The sequence below is a fragment of the Cygnus olor genome, chromosome 3 (assembly GCF_009769625.2).
Source record: "Cygnus olor isolate bCygOlo1 chromosome 3, bCygOlo1.pri.v2, whole genome shotgun sequence".
Lineage (NCBI taxonomy): Eukaryota > Metazoa > Chordata > Aves > Anseriformes > Anatidae > Cygnus > Cygnus olor.
The window spans coordinates 30,804,629-30,829,165 of NC_049171.1; the positions used below are offsets into that span (position 1 = coordinate 30,804,629).

The 24,537-nt window shown below is 35.2% G+C and overlaps 1 protein-coding gene across 1 annotated transcript in view; it reads left to right on the top strand.

The window, feature by feature from the left end:
* Positions 1–24,537, top strand: part of ADGRB3 (adhesion G protein-coupled receptor B3) — a 458,698-nt gene that overhangs the window by 363,235 nt on the left and 70,926 nt on the right. The window contains 4 exon segments of the mRNA XM_040552548.1: positions 771–791; positions 793–875; positions 3,741–3,820; positions 3,823–3,842. Coding sequence (XP_040408482.1) covers positions 771–791; positions 793–875; positions 3,741–3,820; positions 3,823–3,842 — 204 coding nt within the window.

Sequence of the window (24,537 nt, forward strand, 5' to 3'; positions counted from 1 at the left end):
CATGAACACCTATACATGGAGGGAAAACCTTACCTGATATCTGATGATAATAGCTCCTTTTGTGGCAGGAAAAGCTAGTTTGTTCAAGGTCATTTATTTATTTCATATTTTATTAATACACATAGTACAAATGAGTTAATTCTAAATTTCCAGTTTCTTTATGTAAGGCTTATGATATTGTTGCCATAGATATCTTGCCATTCCTTGTAGATGGTCAGAGGCCCAAGCAAATTAGTATGTGAGAATAGTAGATCGAAGTCAAAGTTATTAAAAGTCAGAAAGTTTGATAATTCTGCAATAAGCATGAACCAATTCTGGGAAAATTACAGGATGATCTCTAATATATCAGGGTAAAACCAAGGTGTTTCTTTAATACACAATTCCAAATGTTGCTGTTTCAAGAGAAAATATATTTTAAAATTAATTTTAACAGGTACTTCAAACTTGTGTTCATGTTATGATCTTCTATTACATTGTAATATTACTATTTTTTCTATTTTTTTTTTTTTTTTTTTTAGATATTATGCCGGTATTATAAGGCATTTTAAAGCTCAAAGGCCTCTGAGGATTTATCAATAATAAACAGATCTCAGAGTTATGTATGAATCATTTTTGAATTAAGTTGATTTCTGCTTCATAAGTAATATTATTGAAGCTATCTCTGACAGGGTTGCTGGATTTATCATTTGTTTTTAGAGCTTTCGTGTGTTGAACTGTTGTTTAATTGCTGGAGGATGGTTTTCCTTCATGGTATCTGTTGTAACCTACAGATCATGGAATCATCTGGTACAACCCTCAGTAACCTTAATAGTAGGCAGTGGTCTTTCATGCTTGGCCTTGATCACCCTAGCAGTTGTCTATGCAGCATTATGGAGGTATGTAATGGATTGACAAAGTTGAATGTGAATGCATAGTTATATTTAGTTGAATTAAAATTTAAAGAGACTGTTAGTTGAAACATTTCTTATTTGAAAAATGATAATTATGCTAATTTTAAAATGTAGTGCATGTTTTGATTTCTATATCTGTTGATGTGATCGATTAGTTTTCCCTCTCTTGGCCTACTGGCAATGGTATAGCCCACTTTACTTTACCCTCTTTGGTGTGAATGATATTGCTTTTTCAGGGAGGTATTATAGTGCCAGTAAACATTTTACATGTTTTTTCTACAGACATGTTTCCTGTGAGAAAGTGAAGCAGTCTCAAATAGTGTGGTGACACAGCCCAGTAATGTACTTTCTGTCCGTCCTGAGTTTAATACATGACAAAATTAGATTGACTTAAAAGTGCAATAGATAATCATGGAGAAAATGAATTTGTGATGTGATTAATTTTGAGATGAGAAATAATGTAATGTGTTAGTGTGGAAGAAATAGAAAAGTGAGAGGAAGTGTGATATAAAGTAATAAATATATCAAAAAAAAAGAGAACGAGTTTTCACTTAACTATGATTCATAATACAAGAAAAGTAGGTTCTCAACTGAAGAAGAAGAAAACAGGGAGAAAGTAAATTTCAAAGTAAAGTAAAATCAGCTTATAGGATTTTGCTTTTAGAAGCAGTTTGGTAATTTTACACCCTTTTCTCTTTCACTCTCTCTTATTCAGGCACAGAGATTCACAGAACTAGACACATATATAGTAAATATAGAATATCTAGTTACATAAGTTATAATAATAATTTTAAAAAAGTAAAAGGATTATCAGTTATTGTCTGTCAAAGCTAAGAATGAGAGTATTTCAGGATATTCCCATCTGAAGTATTATAGTGTTATTTTTTGCACTCCCTGATATATTTAGCACTTGGAAGGAATACTGTCATGCTCAGTGGAACTTGTCTACTCCACTATGTTAACTTCCAAGCTGAGAAAAAATGTATGTGGTATATTATGGAGGACCTAACAAGGGTTCTGCATCCATCCAGCTGAAGAGAATATAACTCAGAAAAATCTCCATGTTCTATCAGTGAGATATTTTGAAAGTATTATGATTACTGAGTGGTCTGTCATTTGCATCATTAAAATTTGCATTGAATAAGTTTCTTGAGAGCACATAGTAGCCAACTGTAAGGAGAAGATAGACCATGGAATTTATATGTGTATTTGATTCACTGCTTATTTTTACAAAATTGGAGGTGGGGAGAAATGTAATATTTTGACCCTGTGCCTATATCTATATCTTCTCTTGCCTTCCCTTCCCTTCACTTCAACTTCTCTTCCCCTCCATAGTAAAAAGGGCCAACACTACTGCATTGGCAGAAAAATTAAATCGTTCTAGCTTAAGTCAATGTTCTGAGTTCCTCATTGCACTGTATTTACACAACCACTAGATCCTTTATAGGCCGTAGATACTCAGTGTTGGGATCTGGCCCACATGAATCAATAGTTAACAAGTTAGAAAGTAGCAGCATACTGTCCGTCTAGACAAAGGCATTAGACTTTCTGTATTGTTTGCAAACATAGACTTAGCCTTAACAGCACTGTTATATTTTTAGAAAAATATGTGAATTGTGGTATCAGGGTTGTTCTGTCTTCTTATGTAAAAAATGTAACGGTAACTTAAATGATAGCTGAGTAAAATGATTTATGATTTATTACAGGTCCAAAGTTGAGCATCTTTTATGGGTACATCACCCCTTGCTATGACCTCAGACTGTCAGTTATGGGTGTGTAGCTCAGGAGGAGAAAGCCAATATTAACTAAGCTCAGTTCGTAATTATATAGTATAATATATATATAGTCATAATATAGTCATAAAATATGTTAATATATGGCATAGTCTTCAGAAAACTGAGCACCCTTAACTTTCATTAACTTTAGTAGTCAAATTTACTCTGTTAGCAGCTCTGAAAATTGTGTCAGTAAGGTACTTCAATTGAAACCATCATTATTCTCTTTCTGTGCTCTAGTATATAAAAGCTGTATACAGAAAAATGAGAACATTTGCATCTTGTAAGGAAGTAGGTAATAAGAGTATCTGTACTTTTTCATCCTAAGCATACTTGTAAAATGAGTGTAATAAGTTGGCAAGAGAGTGTGTGATGCTCACTGCTATAATTTAAATCTTTCTGTACAAACATTAGCTATTTTTGGCATTAGGTTTTATGAAGATGAAGATCTTACAGTATTATTACTTCTCCACACAAATTATTTGTAAATGTGGTGGAACTTCAAGATTAATGTTATTGTTATAACAATAATGCATTTTAAAGTGCACTACTATAGTATCATCAACCAATCTGCATCTTAGTTACGCATTGTGGACCAGATCTTCTCTTCATGTAAATCACCACATTTCTCTGAAGTTAGTTTGGTGACTCGTCTATGCCAGCTGTGGATATTCCCAGGGATGAGCAGGGAGCATAAATTACATGAATGCATCCAATCCCATTATCATCCATATGGTGTCAGAAAAGTTTTGCCAGCAGTTTTGAAAAGAAGCATTGATAGAATCTTTTTTTTTTTTTTTTTTTTTTTTTAAAATAGCAAGAAACTAAGAGGAAATTGCAGAATATCTATCCAAATACCGTAGTTCTTATGTTTGAAACGTGTTAGCTCACTGATACTCTGAGCACATGAAAGTTTTCACAGTTTTTACAGTACATCTCTCTAACATTTCTAGGAATTGCATTAAAGTTTTGCATGATTTACCAGTTGTTTTCCATTTGGAAAAGTTTTACACTCTCGTGTTTTGTTTTTTTTTTTTGTTTGTTTGTTTTGTTTTGTTTTTAATTATTTGAACAGGTACATCAGATCTGAGAGGTCAATAATTCTAATCAATTTCTGCCTTTCTATTATCTCATCGAATATCCTTATCCTGGTTGGACAACTCAGACACATAACAAGGTATGATAGATAGTATAACATTTGCACTTAAATATTGATGCCTTTATTTTATTTGTGTTTATCTTAAATAATTGCATTTATTTAGACCTTTATTTATAGGACTTGGCATTTTTGGTAGACTATTAACAGAAAAGGGAAAGTATTTTCCATGTTTCATAGTCATTTCTTCCCCTCCAAAAATCCCTTTTCGTATTGTTCCCTCTGGATAAGCTGTGCTCTCTGTGGTAGACTTGTATGTTTCTAACTAAATTTCAAAGCAAAAAAGTTCAAAGACTCAACATCAAAAGCACAAATTCGGGTTCATTATAATAGTTGTAATAGGATTGTGCTACAGTGTTTTTGTCTTTTTATTAACATGCTGGTACTCAAAATGCAAGTAGAAATTGCTTAGAAGTTAGAGTACTACTCTTGAAAAAGTGCACAAACAGACATAACAAGCTATAGAACTGTTAAATCTCTGGCTGATGTAGCTATAAGAAAGTAACAACCCTGCATACCTTACTTAGCAATAGATTGCTGATTTATTAGTAATCTGTTCTCAGACTTTCTGAAGATATTCATGATTTGCCTCTTTCCTGTACGGCAACTGTGTCATTGTTTTGAGGAACTTCCCAGTGTCTAGTGATGCTAGGCAACATTCAGAAGTGACAACAAGTGCTTGTTTAAAATTAAGTATAGCTACATGACAGCTTGGAATATAAAATAGAACACAATGCATGGATAGGTCTATATGTGATAGAAGGGTTTGGAGATGTTATGGTTTGGAGTGAGCAAGTATCTGTGAACTAATTCTTTATCCCATCATTTTAAACTACATAATACACTGCTTGTATTAATTTTACCAATATCTAATGAAATACCTTCATCATTCTGCTATGACTAGTGTTTCTATAACATATCTATAATTAATCATTTATTCTTTCAAATGAGTTCTTAGAAACTTTGCTGCCTGAAGTATCATAAATTCAATAGGAGCCACATAGCTGTACTTTGAAAAACATTCAAAATTTCCATCATTTCCAATATAAAATTTAACAAAATTATTGAAATTAAGATATTAATATTACTTAAAGTTTGAAATTGTGTAGAAGTGCAAATGAATAAAATATGGTTTTGCAGAAGGAAAACGCATGAGTCTTGGAGACTTTATTCAGGGATAAAAAAGTCTGAAATGTGCAAGTGACTTCAGAACGCCAGTAACAGAGGAAGGCAGAAGAAGGATTTAGCCTCTCTAGAATTTCAGCAATGATATGTATAGTCATTTATACTATTTTATTATGTATTTCAAGAAGTAATAAGTTTCTGTAGCTAAAAGTTGCTGGTTGTAGTGCCATTGTGGAATCAGGGTTTGAGGATACCAGACATATATGTGTTTGAGAACACACTCCTTAGGTATTTTGGAAGCCTTACTACAATGCTTCAGTCTAGGAACACTGAACTCAAAGATGCCCTTAATCTTGGTCCATTGTATGAATCTTAATCTCGTTGAGCTCCCTCACTTCTGCTTCCCAAAATCCTTGAACTCCTAAAAGTGCAGAGATATTATATTGACTTATCTTTGAGAACTGTAGATCCTAAGAATGGAGATGTCCAGAGGAAATTATTGACAGAAAAAACAACACATCACAAGGTTTAAGTTTTGAATATATGGCCTGAAAAAAGACTGTAAAATATCTCTTTTTACTACACTTGTCTTCTTTTTGAGTCCATGTCTTGTTTTTGATACATGTACCACCAGGGAGCTTCTAGCCAGGGAGTACCCCTAATGGATAAAAGGCAGAATACACTTTTTATACCAAGGAAGATATTCCTTGTTAGACCAAAATTCTTTTTATTACTACGTCCACTGACCTGTGAATTTTTCGTAACTGTAAGAGACTAGCTTATGAATGCACCATCAAAAAAATGTCCAGCAAAAGCCAAGGTTTAGCAAGTGCTTAGTCAAATTAAAATAATCAGACCTGGCCATGGCTTTGGTATGTTTGTAAATACGGATCCATTTTGGTATCAGATGTGTTTCAAAACAAGTTCTGAATTCTATATTTTCCAAGTTCATATATGACCAGAAGAAGCCACTGTTTGATTTTTAGTCCTTAGATATAGGTTACAATGCTGACATCCGTAGGAAAAAATATGTTTTCATTTTGCTGAGCTGGAAAATTCAGTATGGAAATGAGAACTTTAGAAAGAAGATCTGTGCTTTAGCTATGGTTTAAGATGAAAAACATTTTTAGATTTTTTTCTGGGATATTGTTACTTAATATAGATAAAAAAATGGGTTTTAGAGTTTGAAAGTTATGAGTCAAACTTTGGAAAAAATTTTATGAACAATAATGTACTATTCAAGTCAACATTTTTTTCTGTTCTGAAGACTGAGGTGGTGTTTTATGGTAAGATGAACTCATTTTTTTCAAAGTATCAGGGAAAAATTGAGGAATGTGATATACCATAAATGAGTGTTTATTTATTCCATTCCATTCTCATTCTTATGTCCATACAATTTTTATATTATTGGGGTACCCAGTTAGTGTCCATAGTAGGCTGCTGATGTTCACAAAGTTGAAGAATGTTCTGTTTCAGCATATTGTGATTTGGTTTTGCTTCTGAATTTAAACTGTCCCAAGCTCTATATGTGTGTGTATTCCCTTTGAGAATGTGCGTTTTTAAGTCTAGTCAAAGATTAATTTCATTTTAAAGTTGAATAGTGTGTAAATTAAGCATACTGAACATGTATTTATAACAAACAGAACTCTTTGCAGAGTTCTGCAAACTAGTTTTCTCTAGTTTTCTCTATCTGCATTAAGAACAGCACCAATGACTCTTGTTCATTCCAATGCTCTTCGATCTCTAGGAAATTTCTGTGGTTCACTTTAATGCACAAATTGACATCTGTGACAAGAAAAAATATTGACTCTCTTGGTCTAGATAAGTGCACATTTTCTGTTATTTTATTTTTGCTTTATGTAAATCATATATCACACAGAATCACACAGAATCATCTAGGTTGGAAGAGACATCCAAGACCACCTAGTCCAGCCTCTGAAATATATATACTTACCATGTTAGGTTTAGCTTTATTAAGGTTGAATATATTATTGAAGTTTTTACAAAAACTGAGACAAAAAGTTTTTTAGTGAAGACTGAGATTGAATATTACACTGTCTTTGGTTCAGCTAAATTCTGCCTTTTTCAGTAAAAAAGATCATGTAGAAGTAGTTTAAATTATTTAAAGCTACCATAGCTTTTCCATTTCTGGTATTTCTTGTTTAAAAATGAATGTTTCTCCAGTTTAAGTATGTAAATTGTAACTCAAGGACACCGACATTAGTCCGGTGGTCTGGGTCATAGTCTTCTTAGCTAGTTCTAGAATGCCTACAGACCTGGGGGGGACAGGGGGAGTGGTTTGGTTCCTTTAGGAAGATTTGGATTTGAATAACAAAAAAAAAAAAAAAAAAAAGCCTTCTGTCAGCAGAAATGCCTTGCTACTTTATTCCTTCGTAGCCCAACGTGCTGTGCATTTTACTGAAGGCCCAGCTCAGAAATCTGCTGCTGTTTTCAGTATGTTTGTCCAAGATTTTCCAGAACTTTATTCAAAGCCTTCTTAATATGTCAAACTTTGTAAGAGATCTCTATTTTGTGAGACTCTGTCTTGAAGCACAGGTCGCTGAAGGCTGAATTTGGAGGAATATTACAAAATTAATTACATATCATGTTTCAATATAATTAGCATTATACTAGGCATGATAAGCATACTGATTTACTCCAGTATTTCTTTCTGTTTCTTGTTTTCTTTTCCAGGGTAAATCTTAGTGTTACTTGTTAGACCCATAATCTTATTTAAATGTCAGGATATCTGTAATGCAACTGATACACTAGGGATAGTCTTTTTACAGATGAATTTAGTTGTAATGTTAAAATTAAGTCTCTTGAATTAGAGAAAGGTAACATTTTTCATGTATAACCTAAATGCTCAAGTATATGTTATTTCACAAATACTGTGAGATGTTCTAATAAAAATGATGATCTACAAAAGCAATAAGTTTTTACTTTGAAGAGACTGACAGCTTTCTTTGGGGAAATATCTATCAGTGATTCATAGGTTTCACTGTAATGTGTCTCTTGCTATAATATCTGTTTCTTAATGTTCTTCTTCCCATCAAGAAAATTGGCTTTATTTCTTCTATATGTGGACATTTGGCATTCAAACAATAAATCTTTATTATGTGTCTGTTCCCATTTAATGAACAGATTCTCTACTCCCAACAAGTTATTGATTAATATTATGTTGATTTTTTCATAAATTCTCTTTTTGTTTGCATACATTTAGAAAATGCATTGTTTTGTTCACAGTTCTGCCTAAATAAAAACACATTAGCTGTTTGATGTAAACAATTCCTGTTTACCTATTTTCCCTGCTAAGAAAGCAAAGCTGAATAAAATTTAAAATAAACCATAGAATGAATTATACAGATGGGCAAAAATTAATTATTTTCCATATTAATCTGTTTCTGACTGTACTTAAGAATTTCTTGCTGGAGTTTAGGTCACCTGTGAAAAACAGGCATAGTTATAGAAATGTCATAAAGCCCTGCACATTTTGTTAGTCATAGGCAGATTTATGTGTACCTACCAAGGGAAGACCATGGACCAGAGCACAAGGCAAGACTTAGCAACCCTGATATTCTGTGTCAGCACCATTTAATTGCAATATCCAGTTTATTATGCTTGCTATTACATTTTGGATTTCATCTCTTAAACCATACCTGCAAAGATATGAAAAAGGCAGGAATTTTATATCTGATGTGTTTGGGGAAAAAAAAAAAGTCATAAAATTTTATAGATGACAGGATTAGAATGGTCACCAAATAGGCCAACTGAACAAAAATAACTATTTCAGTCCTTTTTTTTTTTTTTTTTTTTTAGTAGAGGTTCTAGTGTGAAAGAAGCAAATGGAACTGGAAAGGAGCTGAGAAGCCACAGCATTACATTCCCACAGCACTCTGAAGCAGCTGACTGTGTAACTAAGGCTCCCTCAGGTTTTGAGAAATGGTGGGTGGAGGGATCCCCTGAGAACCCAGCAAATGTTCAGGTGGCATTAATGCTGTCTCTAACCATGTGGCTCTTGCCCCATATCTGCCACTGACTTACAGATGCAAGCATCATGGCAATATATCTCCTAGGAAACAGCGGGGGAGACCTAAGAGCAGATGTAATGAACAGAAAAATGATGCTAACACAGCATTAAGGTTGTGTTAGAAAATCAATGAGGAAGTAGGGAATTTAATGCTTCAAGCAGCAGCACTCTGTATTTCAGCTCTTGCCCTGAGAACTTCAGGAGGATACCATCCATTTAAACAGTAGGGCCTGGGCAAATATGTCCTTCCATTTTTGCCAGTACCCAGCTGCCAAATTAGTACCTTCACTGCTGATTGTCATCTCTTTCTTTGTGTGCAACAGTTTTTTGAACAACTGAGCCACAAAGTCACTGGCATGGGTCAGCCCTTGCAGAAACCCACCAGTAAATAGGTCATCAGTTGGAGCGCATTGCAACACACACAGCTGTGTATTTGGGAACTCAGAAACAACTAACTGAAGAGAGCCCTCTTAAACGAGTAACTATTACATGAGAAGGTCTGTTTAAGCAACACGGTTTCACCATGCCAAATTCTGACAGAACCTGTTAACATCAGCTGAATTAATTACCTACTTTTAAATTCTCAAGAGAACCTCTGGGAGCAGATCTCTCTTACCCAAGATCAGTAAACATTGTCGTTCATACAACTGTTACCTGCCTCAGAGGAGAAAGTAACATTCTTCTCAAAAGTGCCTGCCAGTTTGTTTCTCAAAATACATCAACTTTATCATTCAGTTTGCTATTTCTAAACAAACCAGACATTTTGATTGTATGTGGGCTAAGAAAAGAGATTGGGTAGATATTAGCAGCATGTGGTCTCTGCTCAAATTTCCAGAACCTTTTTAAGAGCTCTGTGAGCTATTTTAGAATCACAGAATTGTTCAGGTTGGAAGATCATCTAGTTTAACCTCGTTCTCAAATCAGGGTCAGCTTTATGGTCAGAACAGGTTGCTCAGGGCTTTATGTAGTCAAGTCTTGAAAACCTCCAATTGTGGAGACTGCACAAGCCCCTTGGGAAACTTGCTCCACTGCTTATCTTTCCTCATGGTTAAAAATTTTTGCATATATCTGGTCTGGACCTTTCTTGTTTCAATTTATCCTTATTGTCCTCTGCCATCCCACCACAAATCCCTGTGAAAACACTGGCTACATCTCTGTGAGCCCCCTACAGCCCTGGACAAGCTGCTGTTAGGTGCCCCTGAAGCCATGTCTTCTCCAGGTTGAAGAGGCCCATCTTCCTCAGTCACTCCTCAAAGGCAAGTGCTGTACCCCCCAGGTGTCTTGGTGGCCTCCCAAAACTCACTCCAGTTTATCAAGCTTTCCTTGGATTGGATGAATCAGTTGTATTGGACACAGTATTCTAGATATGGTCTAATGAGTGCTGAGCAAAGGAGGAAAATCCATCCTCAGTCTACTGGCTGTGCTTCTGTTGATGCAGCTCACTGCCCATCCCTCCAATATGTCTAGGTTTCTCTGGATGGTAGAAGTGCACTCGAGCATATAGACTGCTCCCCTCCCAGTTTGGTGTTATCTGCAAAGAGCAAGAAATCCACTGCCTACTCCAGGTCACTGACATTAAACACAGGACCCTGGATAGACCCCTTTAGTATTCCACTTGCTATCTGTCTCCAGGTGAATTGCCACCCATTAACCGGTACACTCTAAGCTAACCATCCAAACAGTTTTTTACCCATTTGGTTGTTCACCCATCTGACTGTGACATCCTAGCCTGGATACAAGAATTCCATTGGAGACTTTGTTGGAGCTCATTTTAATGAATTTAATTTTAATTAATTTAATGAAAAGCAAAAGTAGTGCAGTTTTTGGAATCCAAAATCCATCAAGTTTTAACTGTGAAAGACTTGGACTGTGTCTGACTCACAGCAGTATCAACTGGTCATAGTGCTTCTCAGCCGGTGGGACACCCATCCACTCACTCAGGCATGTGCTGATGAGTGTTGCACCAATGTAGTATACTCCCTCCTCCCTGGATGTAGTGCTGGTCTAGGTGCTCGCATGCGAGTCTCTCCTGTCCTGCCTCAGTCCAAAGAAAAGTAGCTCAGCCTTTACTGAGGTGACCTCTGTTGTCCTGCTGTACTCAGAATAGGAGGAGAGGGAGGGGTAGGTGGAGAGGGGGGTGTTGTTTATTTGTTCGTGTTTTTTTTTTTTTTTCTCTTTGTTCTTCAGGACCTTTTTAAAGTAGTTTGATCTCTTCTGGATTTCACCCCCACAGTCCTGAGCTAATGCTCTCACAAACACCTGTTTGAATCATTTCAGACAATCTGTTGATGACTCAAGCAGCTATTTTGGGCTTCACACCTTTGCTCTACTTCTCTTCTGCTTATTTGTTGAATTCAAGTGGAAACAGAAAAACAGTCAATGGGAAGTAGATCAACCTACAAACAATAAAATGTTCTTGTTTTTCATTTACATAGTCTTAGTTTTATAAAAGAGGAAACCATAAACACTTCTATGTGACAACAGTAAAAAGATTTCTAAATGAGGATACCATAGGAATAGACTTCACATGACTAAACTGTTGAACAATAATAATAACATTAACATCAACACCAAAAATCAGTATTCAGCTACTAGGTTATTTTCATTCTAGTATGAAAGCTGAATTTCCTGTATGGATTTTCCTGTGTGGATTATCATGTCTAAGAATGCAGGCATAGAATCCATTTGTCACATAAAACAAAACAGATACAGGAACAGAGCAAGAAATTTTTGGTATAGATATTTGGTAAAATAATACATTAAAAAAATACAGTTCTTAGATAAGTGTATATCACATGTCCTAATACAATTTGTATATCATTACTCATTCTTTACAATAAAATGAAACATATTAGAAAACCCAAACTTTTTAAAAATACTATTATTTAAAGATCAAAAATGTAAGTTTGGTGCAAAAGGTTATGTACTTATTGTACTGGATTTTATTTATACTTCCCTACAGCTGCCTGTTATGTCCCTATATTTTCAGGTACATATGGTATGGATTTTTGTTTGTTTGTTTGTTTGTTTGTTTTGGTTTGTTTTGGCTTTGGTTTTGCTTTTGCTTTTTCGTATTCTCCTGGGTAAGTGTTTTAGGCCCCTATATCTTGCGGTTAAGTCACTGAGAGCATTATAAGGTAGATGATTATGGGATTTATCTGATTCTTGCATTGGTCTGATTAGAAGCTAGAAAATGAGTATTCTTTCCTTAACGCTGTATACTACACTCTGTAAAAGCTACAGGGCTCAAACATGTGATCCTTGTACATAAAAGTATTCTACAGCCATATATTTATTTTTACTTTAAACTTTTAGAATTAGTATCACATAGAAGTTCACAAAATCAGGGCTAGATCTGGCTTAAGAGACAGCATGAAAATAAATTGTGGGGTCTATGTTACTTGTTGCTGACGTACATTCATTTCTGAAAACAGAGCTTCCTAGTGAATCTGTTCACTTTTAATTCTGAAAAGAAAAAAAAAAAAGTGTATCATGTATTACTAGATTTACTCAAACTAGTCCAGGATGCTGTTTTGAACAGCAGCCAAAACCAACCATTCCAGAAGTACAAAAATCTCTGCCCTGGGCAATTCTGACTTAACCTACTATATAGCTTATTAGATTGTTTAATTTGCGATTGATTTTAAGTCAGGGCTGAAATAAACTTCCCATAAAATGATAATTGTTCTCAGGTGCTAAGATTAAGGTATGGGTTCCAGTGCCTATGTCCAGGCCTGTTTATTCATTTTATATGTGACTGCCTTTGGAGGAAAAATAATAATATGGGATGAGACTGGATCACAAGTTTCCTTCTTTCTTCCCCTATGTATCTTGTTTACCTGGCTACCAGTAGCCAGGTTTCAACAGGAAAAGCATAGAGTTTCTTCACCATTTCCACTTTTTAGCTCTTGAACAGTGTGATGGTAGGGGAAATTTCATGGGAAGTGGGATAAGCAGGATGTAAATCTGTCTTCTCCACATTCTAGACAGAGGTTAGCAATTAGGTGGAAAGCCAAGGATGGTCACACAAATTCTGTCTTTTCCTGACTTTTCTTTCTAAGGAAGAAACAGTGATCACTGTGTGCAGAACCCACTGAAGTTAGCATTCACTGAGCATATAAATGTCATCATAAGAAAAAACAATGTTAATTGCTCTGGATCAAAGTGGGACTTTGTCATGAGATGAACGCACAACTTTTCAAGGTGCTCCTAGATATGGTTAGGGATCAAAAATTATGTATCCAGAGATCCTTTTGGTGCTAGTGTAAAATGCACTCAGTGCCTCTAGTTTTGGATGGTTGCTGAAACATGACCTTTTTATATTTGTTTTCATGGACATACATGCTTGAGTCCCAGTTGAGTCCCAGTGAGTCACAGACATCAAATGTGGTGCTGAAAAATTTGACAATAACTGTGTTCCAGTATTTTTCTCTTTTGATGGTTTTGTCAAAAATTGTATAAAGCTGACATTGTGGATGAATAAGTAGGTATTTTGTGGAATTTAATAGAAAATTATGATCAGAATACTTGTTGAAAGAAAACTGTAAATGTAAATTTTAGAAGTATGCATTTGGCTATAATCATGGACATCTTTAATGAATGTAATTGTGAGATTTCCAAAACTCTGCAGGGAAATGTACATGTGTGTAATAAAAAGGCCTCAAGCTGTTAAAACTGATAGAATTTCTGAAATGTCAAGCAAGTTCAGATTGCACTAGACTTCTGGGTTTAAAAACAGGATGGAAAACATGTTAGTATCTCTCTCTTCTGAAGAAAACTGAAATATGTCTGGCACAAGGAGTCCAGCAGTTGGAAGGAAGTATGAATAAGGTTGGCACAAAATGTTGTTCTATTAGTAAGTGATTACATCTCTCTTTCTAATTAGTAGCATGGCATATAATTTGTGCTCTATGCTCTTTGTTTCATAAAAAGTCACATCTTCAACCTATTCCATGTTTGCTAAATAATTCCTATAAACTAGGAAATCTAAATGGATTATTTTTCTTTAAATACCACTTAAAGTTAGGTGACGGCTTAGAATGAGAATGATTTCCTTAACAAGCTTAGCTGAGCTATACAGGACAACAAAGCAATGTGTCAGAACCTATAGCTATTGAAACCTGAGTTTTAAAAAGATGGGATTAATTTTAAATCAGCTGTTATTTGCATTGAGATTTTACACTTATATTTAAAAGGGCTTTCAAGTCTATGTCTTTTACTGCATATCCTCTTATGTCAAGTCAATCAGAATTCAGGCTTGAGTGTTAGCAATTTAATTATTGCTACAAAACCTTCATTTTAGCACTGCTTATCTTTTAAAGTAAATACAGAGTAGTAATAATGTTTCATTGAACTGAATGATCTCACAAGGCTTTGCAGTCATACTACAACGGAAGAAAAGTAGTTTTGCTATGAATAAGATTTAGACCTCAGTATCAAGGCAACATTAATGATGGACAAGAACTGCTACTAGGCTGAGTTTGTTTCCTGTAGCTATAAACCTCATCCAAAAAAAATCTCTCCAGAAACCAATTTGTAAGAGTTTAAACCTGATCAAATGTCTGTTTCCATTCATTTTAAAGGATTCTTCCTTTTGGACAGAAGACTGAACAATAGTATCTAACACAAGTCAAAATATATTCTAGTCAGATTTTAAACCTAAGTGAGAAGAATGATTCACATTCTGTAAATACCTAAAGAACATGTCTGTCCTAGTCAAACAACAATCACTAAACAATAAATCATGTCTGTTTAATTGTAGGAAATTGCCTGTAAATTACAGATAGGAAGCTTTCAAAACTTCAAGTTGTGGCATTAATCCTTGTGCACATGTTTTGCCAATAGCAAATGCAAAGCCTGAAATGAATTATAACTAAACCAAATTGTGCTGCCTTGCAGTTGCCATGGCTAGGAGCATGCATACAAGTTATTGATATAGCTTAGCTGACACTTGTTTTGCCATGATGACTTGATTGTGTGTTTGAGCCCCTGGAAGTGTAAGTTCATTGAAGTTCAATACTCAGTGAATAGGTATGGTAAGCAAAGCAGAACCAAAGCAGCACTTTGAGGTTTCTTTGTCAAAGAAGCACTCTGTAGGATTTTCGTTTAGGCAATGTGTATATTGCACCCAGCACAACTAGATCTTGGTAGTCTTTCAGTGTTACACAATGTTAGTGTTAAATATGGGCTTTGATAAACTCAGTTCATAGCCCTGTATAATTCTTCTGTATAATTAAAATTTCATCATGTGTCAGCTGGAAGGACTGGTTTTGGTGACTTGGATTCACTTTTCTTGCCTAGAAACTGATGAGCAGAAACCTGCTAGCAGGCTATGAAAGTTTAAACTTCTGGAAGGAATTCCTCTAAGTGGTGTTGAAGAAAATGGAATGAAAAATGGATGATTATGTATGCACGTAACAGACTTTCTGTGCAGTCCCTAGCTTATTTCTTCTCCAAACCTCTTTTTAGGTTCATACACACAACACTGTGACAGACTGGTTCTCTCACCCTAAGACAGGCATTTGTTTTCAGTAGCTATTTATAATATAACATTACCCAGTTTCCAACTACAGGGAAAAAAAAAAAAATCTTGTGCCTTCTGGCATCTGGAAGGGAAAATTGTTACCCCACAATGATCTAAACCTGCTAGTGCAATCGGTTTAGAGACGCTGCTGTGTGTACAGAGGATGGCACTGATTTCAGTAGTAGGCTCTGCAGGCAGAGCGATCTGATCTGTGCAGATCACAGAGAGTCCGTTAAGGGAATTCCCAGCAGAGGAGTGGAGAGAATACAGATAAACTTTCCAGTGGTAATTTGGCTCTGCCATTGTCATCCAGGGCATTGATATAGGCTGGGAGATTTTGCAGGAGGAGACATTCATGCTAAGTATATAATTTAAAACCTAACATTTTATACTTGCTAATTTTAGTTGCCAAGATTCTTCTGAGAGACATGTAGCATTAATTATTAATTATCATTGTTGATGATAAAAATAAACCTATCATTAAGGCTCTGGGAATATTTCCAACATCAACAATTTTTCAATTTAATTTATTAACAGATATAAACATGTATTTTTTTATTTCTCCCTCCAGTCAGACCCTTAACTTATTTCATACTCACCCCTCCCACAGGGAAGAGCCTGAATATATATATTAGCCTTGCACTGTGTTCTCAGTGTCAGCACATTGAGCTCTCTCAGCTCTCCTATAGAAACATGAAGGGAGAGAAAGAGGTAAGGATGAAGGGAAGGAAAGAGATAAGGACACCTTCAGCTGTAGTGAGACTATTCTGCCTCCTATTTCTGATCATTTTAATCTTAGAAATGTTAAGTGGAACACAGAAGCACTGAACTTTATGAAGAGAGCTGGACCTGCAACTCTTGTCAGGTATAAACAAGCAAGAACAGATGCTCTCTTTCCTCCCAGCAGCAAAAGTGAGTGTAACATAGTCTACAGGGAAAAATTGTAGTAGAGGCAGTAGTGCTGTGGAAGGGGCAAACTTTGCTTTTACTGATTGAAGTCATACATGACTGAATCCAAAGAATTAATTTATCTATTTATCTTTTTGTGTTAGCAGAAGCTTCCAAATCGACTGGAAAAGTCACCCACTGAGCATTCCACATGTTGAGCAGATTAGGGTGTTAAATATGTAGACTTCAAAAGCTGGTATACCAGCAAAACAGACAATAGGGGGGAAAAAATAAAAGGGAAAAAAAAGTCACAACTTCTATTCCACATACAGATGAATACAAATAACAATAATATCATCATGAAAGCCAACATTTGGAAATTCATTTTTAAGCAGAGAAGAGAGCTCACAGGACACTGTCATTATGTTCTGATCGTGTAGGTTTTCTTCAGTATGTGAATTTCACTGGAGAAAAATTTTCTGCTGATGGCAAGGAACTGGAACTTTGTAAGAAATAGGTGTGGCATCCAACTATGGTATTCAAATCCATATGTGGCTGTAGCCAATCAGACAGTTTTTGTTTCAAGGTCATTTTTTACAGATGAAGCAACTGTGTCCCTGGGTCATTGGAAGGTTTACCCGATGCTCCAGTGTGGAGCCTGACAGAAAAAAAAATCATCCAGAAACAAAATCTTGTAAAGAGGATTTACAAGTTAAAAATTAGAAGGTACAAGTTAGAAGGCCATGCACATGACCACAATGCATGTGTCACATTTCTTACTTTCCTTGAGATGCTCCCTGCTCTTAGACCTTCGCTTATTTTAGGAATTGAGTTCTGCATTCCACACAGATAGCTCCACAACAGCTAAAAATCCATCTCCTCCCACTGAGATACTATTTTTTTCAGTTGCTAGTCTCTTAGTACATATTCTTTCACATGGGAACTCTTTGCATCCCATATATGTTAAATTTTTAATATGAGACTTAGTTAAACTTAGAGTAAGGGGTTAATCATGTGGTTAACCATGCAGTTAATGACTTAAAATAACTGAAGGGATTTTATTTCCTTTAAAATGCTACTAGTGCATTATTTAATAAGTCATAATTTGAATATAATAAAATGCCTAGACTCAGTCAATGGTAATTGTGTTACTTAGAAACAATGTGAAGTCATGTACACTGAAAACAATACAGTGGCATTTGCTTTCAATCTGAGGCTATATGGCAGACATCTGTGTTTCTTTGAGCACAGTACTGCATTTTGCTTAATATTTACGGTTATTTTCCTTTTAAAATAAAACCTAAATTGGAACAGAGTTCAAAGTACTTTGGTAAAATAACCTTATATATGTTCATGATTTGTAATTAGGAAGGAAAAAAATGTTAAATACTAAGATAACGTGTTACTAGCAATTATATCTTTAATTATATCAAGTGCCTTCCAGCACATAGCGTATGACTGGAGAACAGCAGACCAACATGTTTACTAGACAGGACAGCTACCCATTCTTATCCTTTCAAACACCAACTCTTGGTAAAGGGAAAATTCCCTCTGTCAGAACAGAGCTGTGGTATCACTGGCTTTGGGGAGAAGAGGGTCACAGCAAAATAATTCCAGTGCCTGGTTACAATGAAAAATACAGGTCACTTCTTGGGCAGGAGTATAGTCACTCTTGAGCTCCATATGCATTATGTCTGTCACTGCCTGTGAGGCAAGAGGGAGAACCTTCCAGCCATTTCTCATAGGCTGGAACCAAGAACTACTTTAAATATCCCCTGCTGCCACAGGTGGAGATTTCCCCTTCAGACCTTCATGTCACAAAAATAAACTGTTTTTAAATTAATGGTGGAGAAAATAAAACAGCCACTTCACAGTCTCTTCTTTCATCAGTTCACCCCCACCCCTTTTTTTTTTTTTCCTTCACTTCTTTTATCTTCTTTCTTCCTTCATCCCTTGTCTAGCCTTTATGATTTGTAAACTTCTGTTTTTGGTCTGCCTTTCCTCACTCTTTCCTTTGTTTGACCCCCCATACTATTGTTTCCTTGTTTCTCTGTCATCCAACATTATGATCAAAATAATCATTTGGAAATTCCATGACATCTACACCAGCCATTTCTCTGTTTTCAAAGAGTGAAGAAAATTTACAGGATGCGGACATTACTTCCCAATCATGTAGGTTTTCAGTATCTGAATTTCACTGGAGAACTATTTTCTGGCAAGGCATTGGAACTTTGTAAGAAATAAGGGCAGCATCCAACTACAGTACTCAAATTCTTATGTTCCTGGACCATTGAAGGGTTTACCCAATGCTTCGACATGGAGTCTGACAAAAACAACTTCTTTGAGGATTTGCAAATTAGAATAAGGAAGGTTCCTTCTCAGTTCTTTTTATTCTCCCTTCTATTCTGCCTTTTGTTGTTGTTGTTTCCTGAGAGGCAGGAGACATCTTCCTGCTCACTTTCTCTCTTCGCTTCTGGTCCATTCTTTCTTCACTGAAGTGTTCTGTGTTGACTTTCATGGTTCTCAGCAGATAAGGTCTTCTGAAGTAATGGCCATCTTCTCTTCTGTTGTTGCCATCAAATTATCAAAAATCAAAAAAGGATAAGGTGAACCTTTCAAGCACAGTTATAATACTTGAATGCAGTAGCTCTGCCTCATAGATAGAAAAATGAGAAATAAAGGAAACTGTGGTTATGAGATATGATAGCTCAGTAGGACTCCCATCATGTACCAGTGAGACATACATTGTATGCAAGCAGTTCTTCATTGCTGTGCTTTTCAATAAATGTGCTGTTTTTCTTTCTTTTATTGAACTATAGTTTAAAAGACAGTGGTGAACAGAAATTATATTACTGTATGTTTATTATAGAATTATACTATACAACAATTTTGTATATGATATTTTATACATAGAGTGGAATGTTATTATTAAAGAGCCTTCCACTCAAAATTCAGTAGCGCTAGCCAGGGAGGTTGCACGCTAATGCATCATTAACACTGTGACATTCCCATAGAACAGGACAGTAGGACTAAGAAACCAGCTCATGCACGGCTGTGAGAGAGCCCAGTGCCCATCCCAAAGCCTATTCACAAGACCATCCATTCTATCATGCAATTGCCTTGCTCCTGTATGGCTTTATGTTACTATAGGAAATCACACTATGTTTTTTTTTGTTTTTTTTTTTTTTCTTTACCAAGCTGATCTTCACTATTGCCCATGCCATACTCATATTTTGTGCTACTTTGTTGATTTAGAGTAGGTCAGGCATTTTTTGAATAATTTATGACTAATATTAAGTTTAAAAACAAATCTACCTTTATAAAATTGTTATTTTTACTAGTTGAAAGAATTAAACATTTTAAACAGAGAAAATTGAGGCCAGTAAATTAATAAACAGATTGTTTATTCCACACCCACCTTACAGGCTAGTCTTAGGCTTTTTTTTTTTTTTTTTTTTTTTTTTAATATGTGTGCTGTCAGAGATTCAGACCAGTAGACTGATGCTAAGAACATCATGTCTCGGTCTGTCTCTTCCCTATATCTAGCTCTATCTCTATGTTTACTGAAATCTGCCTTTTAAAATCTGTATTAAACTATGGGCTGGGGTTAAAACAAAAAACAGAAACAACAACAACAACAAAAACAAAAAACAGAAACAACAAAAAAAAACCAGGGCTTAGTTGTCAGTTGGCTTGTACCTACACCTAGTAAACCTTTGCAAACTGTCAGGTATAGAATAACAACAAAACTGTATAAAAACTGTCACACAGCACACATAGGTATTAGTCACTAGACAAAGTTCAAAACAGTGAAAATCAAGACTGAAATCTAATTCATGTCTTTCATATTCCTTTCAAAATTCAGACAGGCCATAAGCCCTCCACTGCCTGGTTAAGTGCTTAGTTTACAAGTGCTTTGTATCAAGTGATCAGCACAAAGTAGCTTGAATATACTAGCAAATATATCCCTCTTCGTTTCTACATGCTGCGTGTCAAAGAATAATAGTGTTGTTGCTGTTCTTTTGGTTTCTTTAATTCCAAATATGGGTTTAATTGCCTCCCAACTCTCATTTAGGGGTAGATTTTCTATGCAGTGCTTTTTAAACTGTACAATGCCCCCAGATTATAATGGGGGCTGTGCAGCATAAAATCCTGCAGCACATTGAAATTAATCTTAAAACCCTGCAGTGCTTTGGAAATTATTTTTATTCAGCAATATGTGTTGCACCAGTGTGGAGAAAGGCCCAGGGAGTTCCACAAATATTACTGGAACAGGAGTAAAGTGTTTCACACAGGACCTGTCAAAGGAACACAACTTTGTATTGACTACACCTACCAAAGTAAAGACATACCAGACATTTGATCTACATTTAGATAACACTATGAAAGACTAATTTTGACAGATACAACACAAAAGCAAATTTCTACTTGTCATAACATTAATCCATTCATTTGTGGGATTCACTTCCTTTTCTCACATTTAACAGTGCCTATGATACATATATATTATTTTTTTTTCCAGATTTGATTTTTTTTTAAAGGAAAAGATCTAACCATTTGTTATACAGCTGTAGTAAACAGAACAGTTAATCAACAGCATTTGATAGATGATAATGCCTGCAACTGAATTAGAACTTAATTCTGAAGTGAATTTTGTATAGTCCTACCGAAGCTATGGAGCCTATGCAACAATTCCCTTTAGGATAGGACTTCTGTTGTAATCATAATAGCATTGTAGAAAAACTAAAACAAACATTATTACTCAGCTCCATGGATCAGTTAGTTTTTAAATCATTGTTCCTTAACAGTAATTCCCAGCTCACATATTCAAATACCCTTGTGGAGAAGTCATGTATATTTGATTCAAAATGGTAACTGTTTATTGTATCTTTCCCTTCTATTTTTGGAGAATATGCAATGTGTCTCTTGAAAATATACAATTCCAGAGCAGTTTGGAATAAATTCTAAAGATCTCTAATAAATTATATCACACATTTCTTTGTGCATGTGTATGTGCAGGATTTTCCAAATACAAATCAATCTTATATGAACTGTGAATATCAAATACACGGCTTTCTTTGGTTCTGATTGGATCTATGACTACATATTAGAGTAGAATACAGTCCATTAGTGATTAAATTTACCATCTTAAAAAAAAAAAAGAAAAAAAAGTAAAAATGCAATATCTTAGTGACTCATTCACAGTAAGAACAAATGAAGAAAACAAAGACAGCATGATAAATACACAGATAATTAGAATCAGGAAAATACCTGAATTCAAAGGCATGAGGAACCCCCATTAAAAGTTAATATGTTATTCCAATTTTTTTCTTTCTTTGAAGATACGTTTGAAAAATATTAAAGAAGGCTCTTGAAAGACAAAAAAAAAAAAAAAAAAAAAAAAAAAAACATTTTTTATATTACAATATTCTAGGACACACCAATGCATAATATTAGTTGTATATCACTTTACCCTCCTTTGAGGTAAATTAACATGTATCGATTTGAACAATTCAATTAATCATGAGTTTTCCTTACTTCAGAAATATTTCATAGTTTAAAATAATATTTAGCTTTTCAGCCAGACTGACAGTGGTACATGTAGGGTTTACTGTAAAAGGTCATTGGATAATATTCTGTATATTTGACATCTGGTTCTTTATATCATGCAAATTCTTGTATCACTTATCTCACATTCATGGCATTTTGGTTTTTGTTGGAAGTATCTGCAGCTTTTATGGCAATAAGAAGCTGTGAACGTGTTATGAGTCCATGAGCAAGGTGCTTGAATTGGCTCTTCTTTTGTGCAATGATACAGTTGCTTTTCAGTGAGCAGAGAACCAAGTCATGTTTTATGTTAAGTAGTCATGACATTGTATCTAGCTGAATTTACTACTCTTTCTATTAAGTTTTTCTGTGAGCAATCACAATGCAGACAAGGCTGCCATGTTAACATTTTTAAGCAGCAAGTGGAGTTGATTTGCCTAGAGGCTCCCAGGGGACAGTGGGTGTTCCAATCATTTTATAAAAAGAAGTGACAGGTTTTGCTGTCTCACGTGACTGTGCCATTTTCTTTAGCCCTCTAGATTCTTCCATCTCTGCAGAAACTTAGTATATCAGAAACATTAGTATAGATTTGCAATATAATATTAAGCTGATTTAACTTTGATTTAACTTTGCTCCTCTTCAATTACAGATCTTGCAATGTATTACCACAAGTTCATGTGCCATAGAGGACTTGTTAATTAAGCCTGATTTTCAGTATTTTCTCCACCTTTGGGGTAGAAAGGATTGTTTTATTTCTTAATCTAACTGGGGGGGTTTAGTATGCTACTTAGCATTTAACCAATGGCTTTTGTTAATAAGACAGCACTTTCCTTGAAAAGTACACGAGTCATCAGCTCTAGCATTATAACAGCTTAACTTAAAGCAGTTGAAAACACTACAGATGCATAGTCTGTAAACTATAAAATTGTTTAAATTTTAGTGCCAAGAACATTTCCATGAAGTGTCCCCCAGTGATGTGTGAAATATTGTTCAAAATACAGTATTCCAGACTTACTGAACTCAGTGAGATTTCTGTGTCAACTCTAGTAGCTTCATGGCTTTGCCCCTTGAGAAATGAGTCAAGCACTTGACATTACAGGAATATATTCAGAAATGAAATAGATACCTTTTGTTTAAAAAACATATAGAGACATTTTAAATCTCAAGACTTCCAGAGCACAATTTCAGACTTACTGAAAAATGCACCTATCTCTGTGGAGCCGAACATCTCAGCATGTCACTTGCCTCCAAACCTGTGTGTAACACAGAAATCTGATATTCCCCCAGGAACCAACTCTGAAGGGCTTAATCTGTTCTGTGTTCTGAGAGTACATCTAACTTACAGTGACAGAGCCAGCCTCTTAACAAAACATGTCTAGCACAGCATTTCTTTAAATCTGGGAGCCAGGCTTTGGGTGAAGAAGGTATAAATTCATAAGTTCTCACTGTCAAGTTCTGTAGTGCAGGTTAAAATGTCATTAGGAATCTTCCACTTTTCTGAAACCACTGAAAAGTAAAACTCAGGACTAATTTATACAAAGCAACTCCTGTAGAATTCACATGCCATCTTGAAATAATTAAATTTCAAAAAAGTTTTCCTCTTTTGATTCTGTATGAAACCTAATTGCCTGTCAGTAACGCCTTCTTAAACAAACATTTTAACATACTAAGCATTTGTGCATGAAAGTGTTGATATTAATTATCATTCCATAATGGAAATGTGCAGTTGATTGTAATAGGAGGTAATCATATATTTAGATAATTTTCAAGCCTACCTAAATACACAGTAGCTGCACTGCTTTAGCAGCAGTTAAGCTGGTCCTCAGTTTTGCAAAGCAGATAGTGACAATGTAGCACTCATATGGCCCCACTGCTCCCAGTTATGGGGTGGCATTTCCAGGGCTGCCTTAAGGTCGATGCACAGCACTGATCTCTTCCTTGTTGAGGAACAAATTCTTAAGAGTCTCTTTTTTCACGCTGACTATCTGCACACTTATCTTAAGAGAGCTATATTCCAATACCAGTCTCTACCCTATACATGTTTTCTAAAACAATAGGACCTCTGAAATTGTATATCAGATTTCTTTGGATCTTACCACAGTGTCAAGTTTCATTTAAATGGGGGGGGGCGGGGGGGGGGGGGGGGTGAAGAGAGAAGAGGCAGAAGGTAACATGGATAAAGCAGTCTGCCTTCAGGTTCTTACTTTTTTTTTTTTTTTTTTTTTTTTTTTTTTGTCATTATGCTCTTTCCTTTGTGATGTCCTTAGAACATACCGTGATGTGAAGAAATATATCTAGAAAATGTGAATTTTGAGGGTTGCATTTTAAACCAGAGGTCTTATAGATTTTCAGTCACTTAAATAGTTGAAAAGTATAATATAATTCACAAGAGGATAAAGCTTGGTTATAGACTATACAATTAAGCAGATGAAAGCAGTTACTCTTATTAAGCCTCATTTTCCATATATCACATAACATGGAAGGCAATGTTTTTTCGTTGTTGTATAGTTTCACATTCATTCCAGGGTTATGGGCAAGATTATAGCAGATTTTGAGAAGTTTGTGATGGGTTTATTACATTTAACAAGCATGCAATATATGGC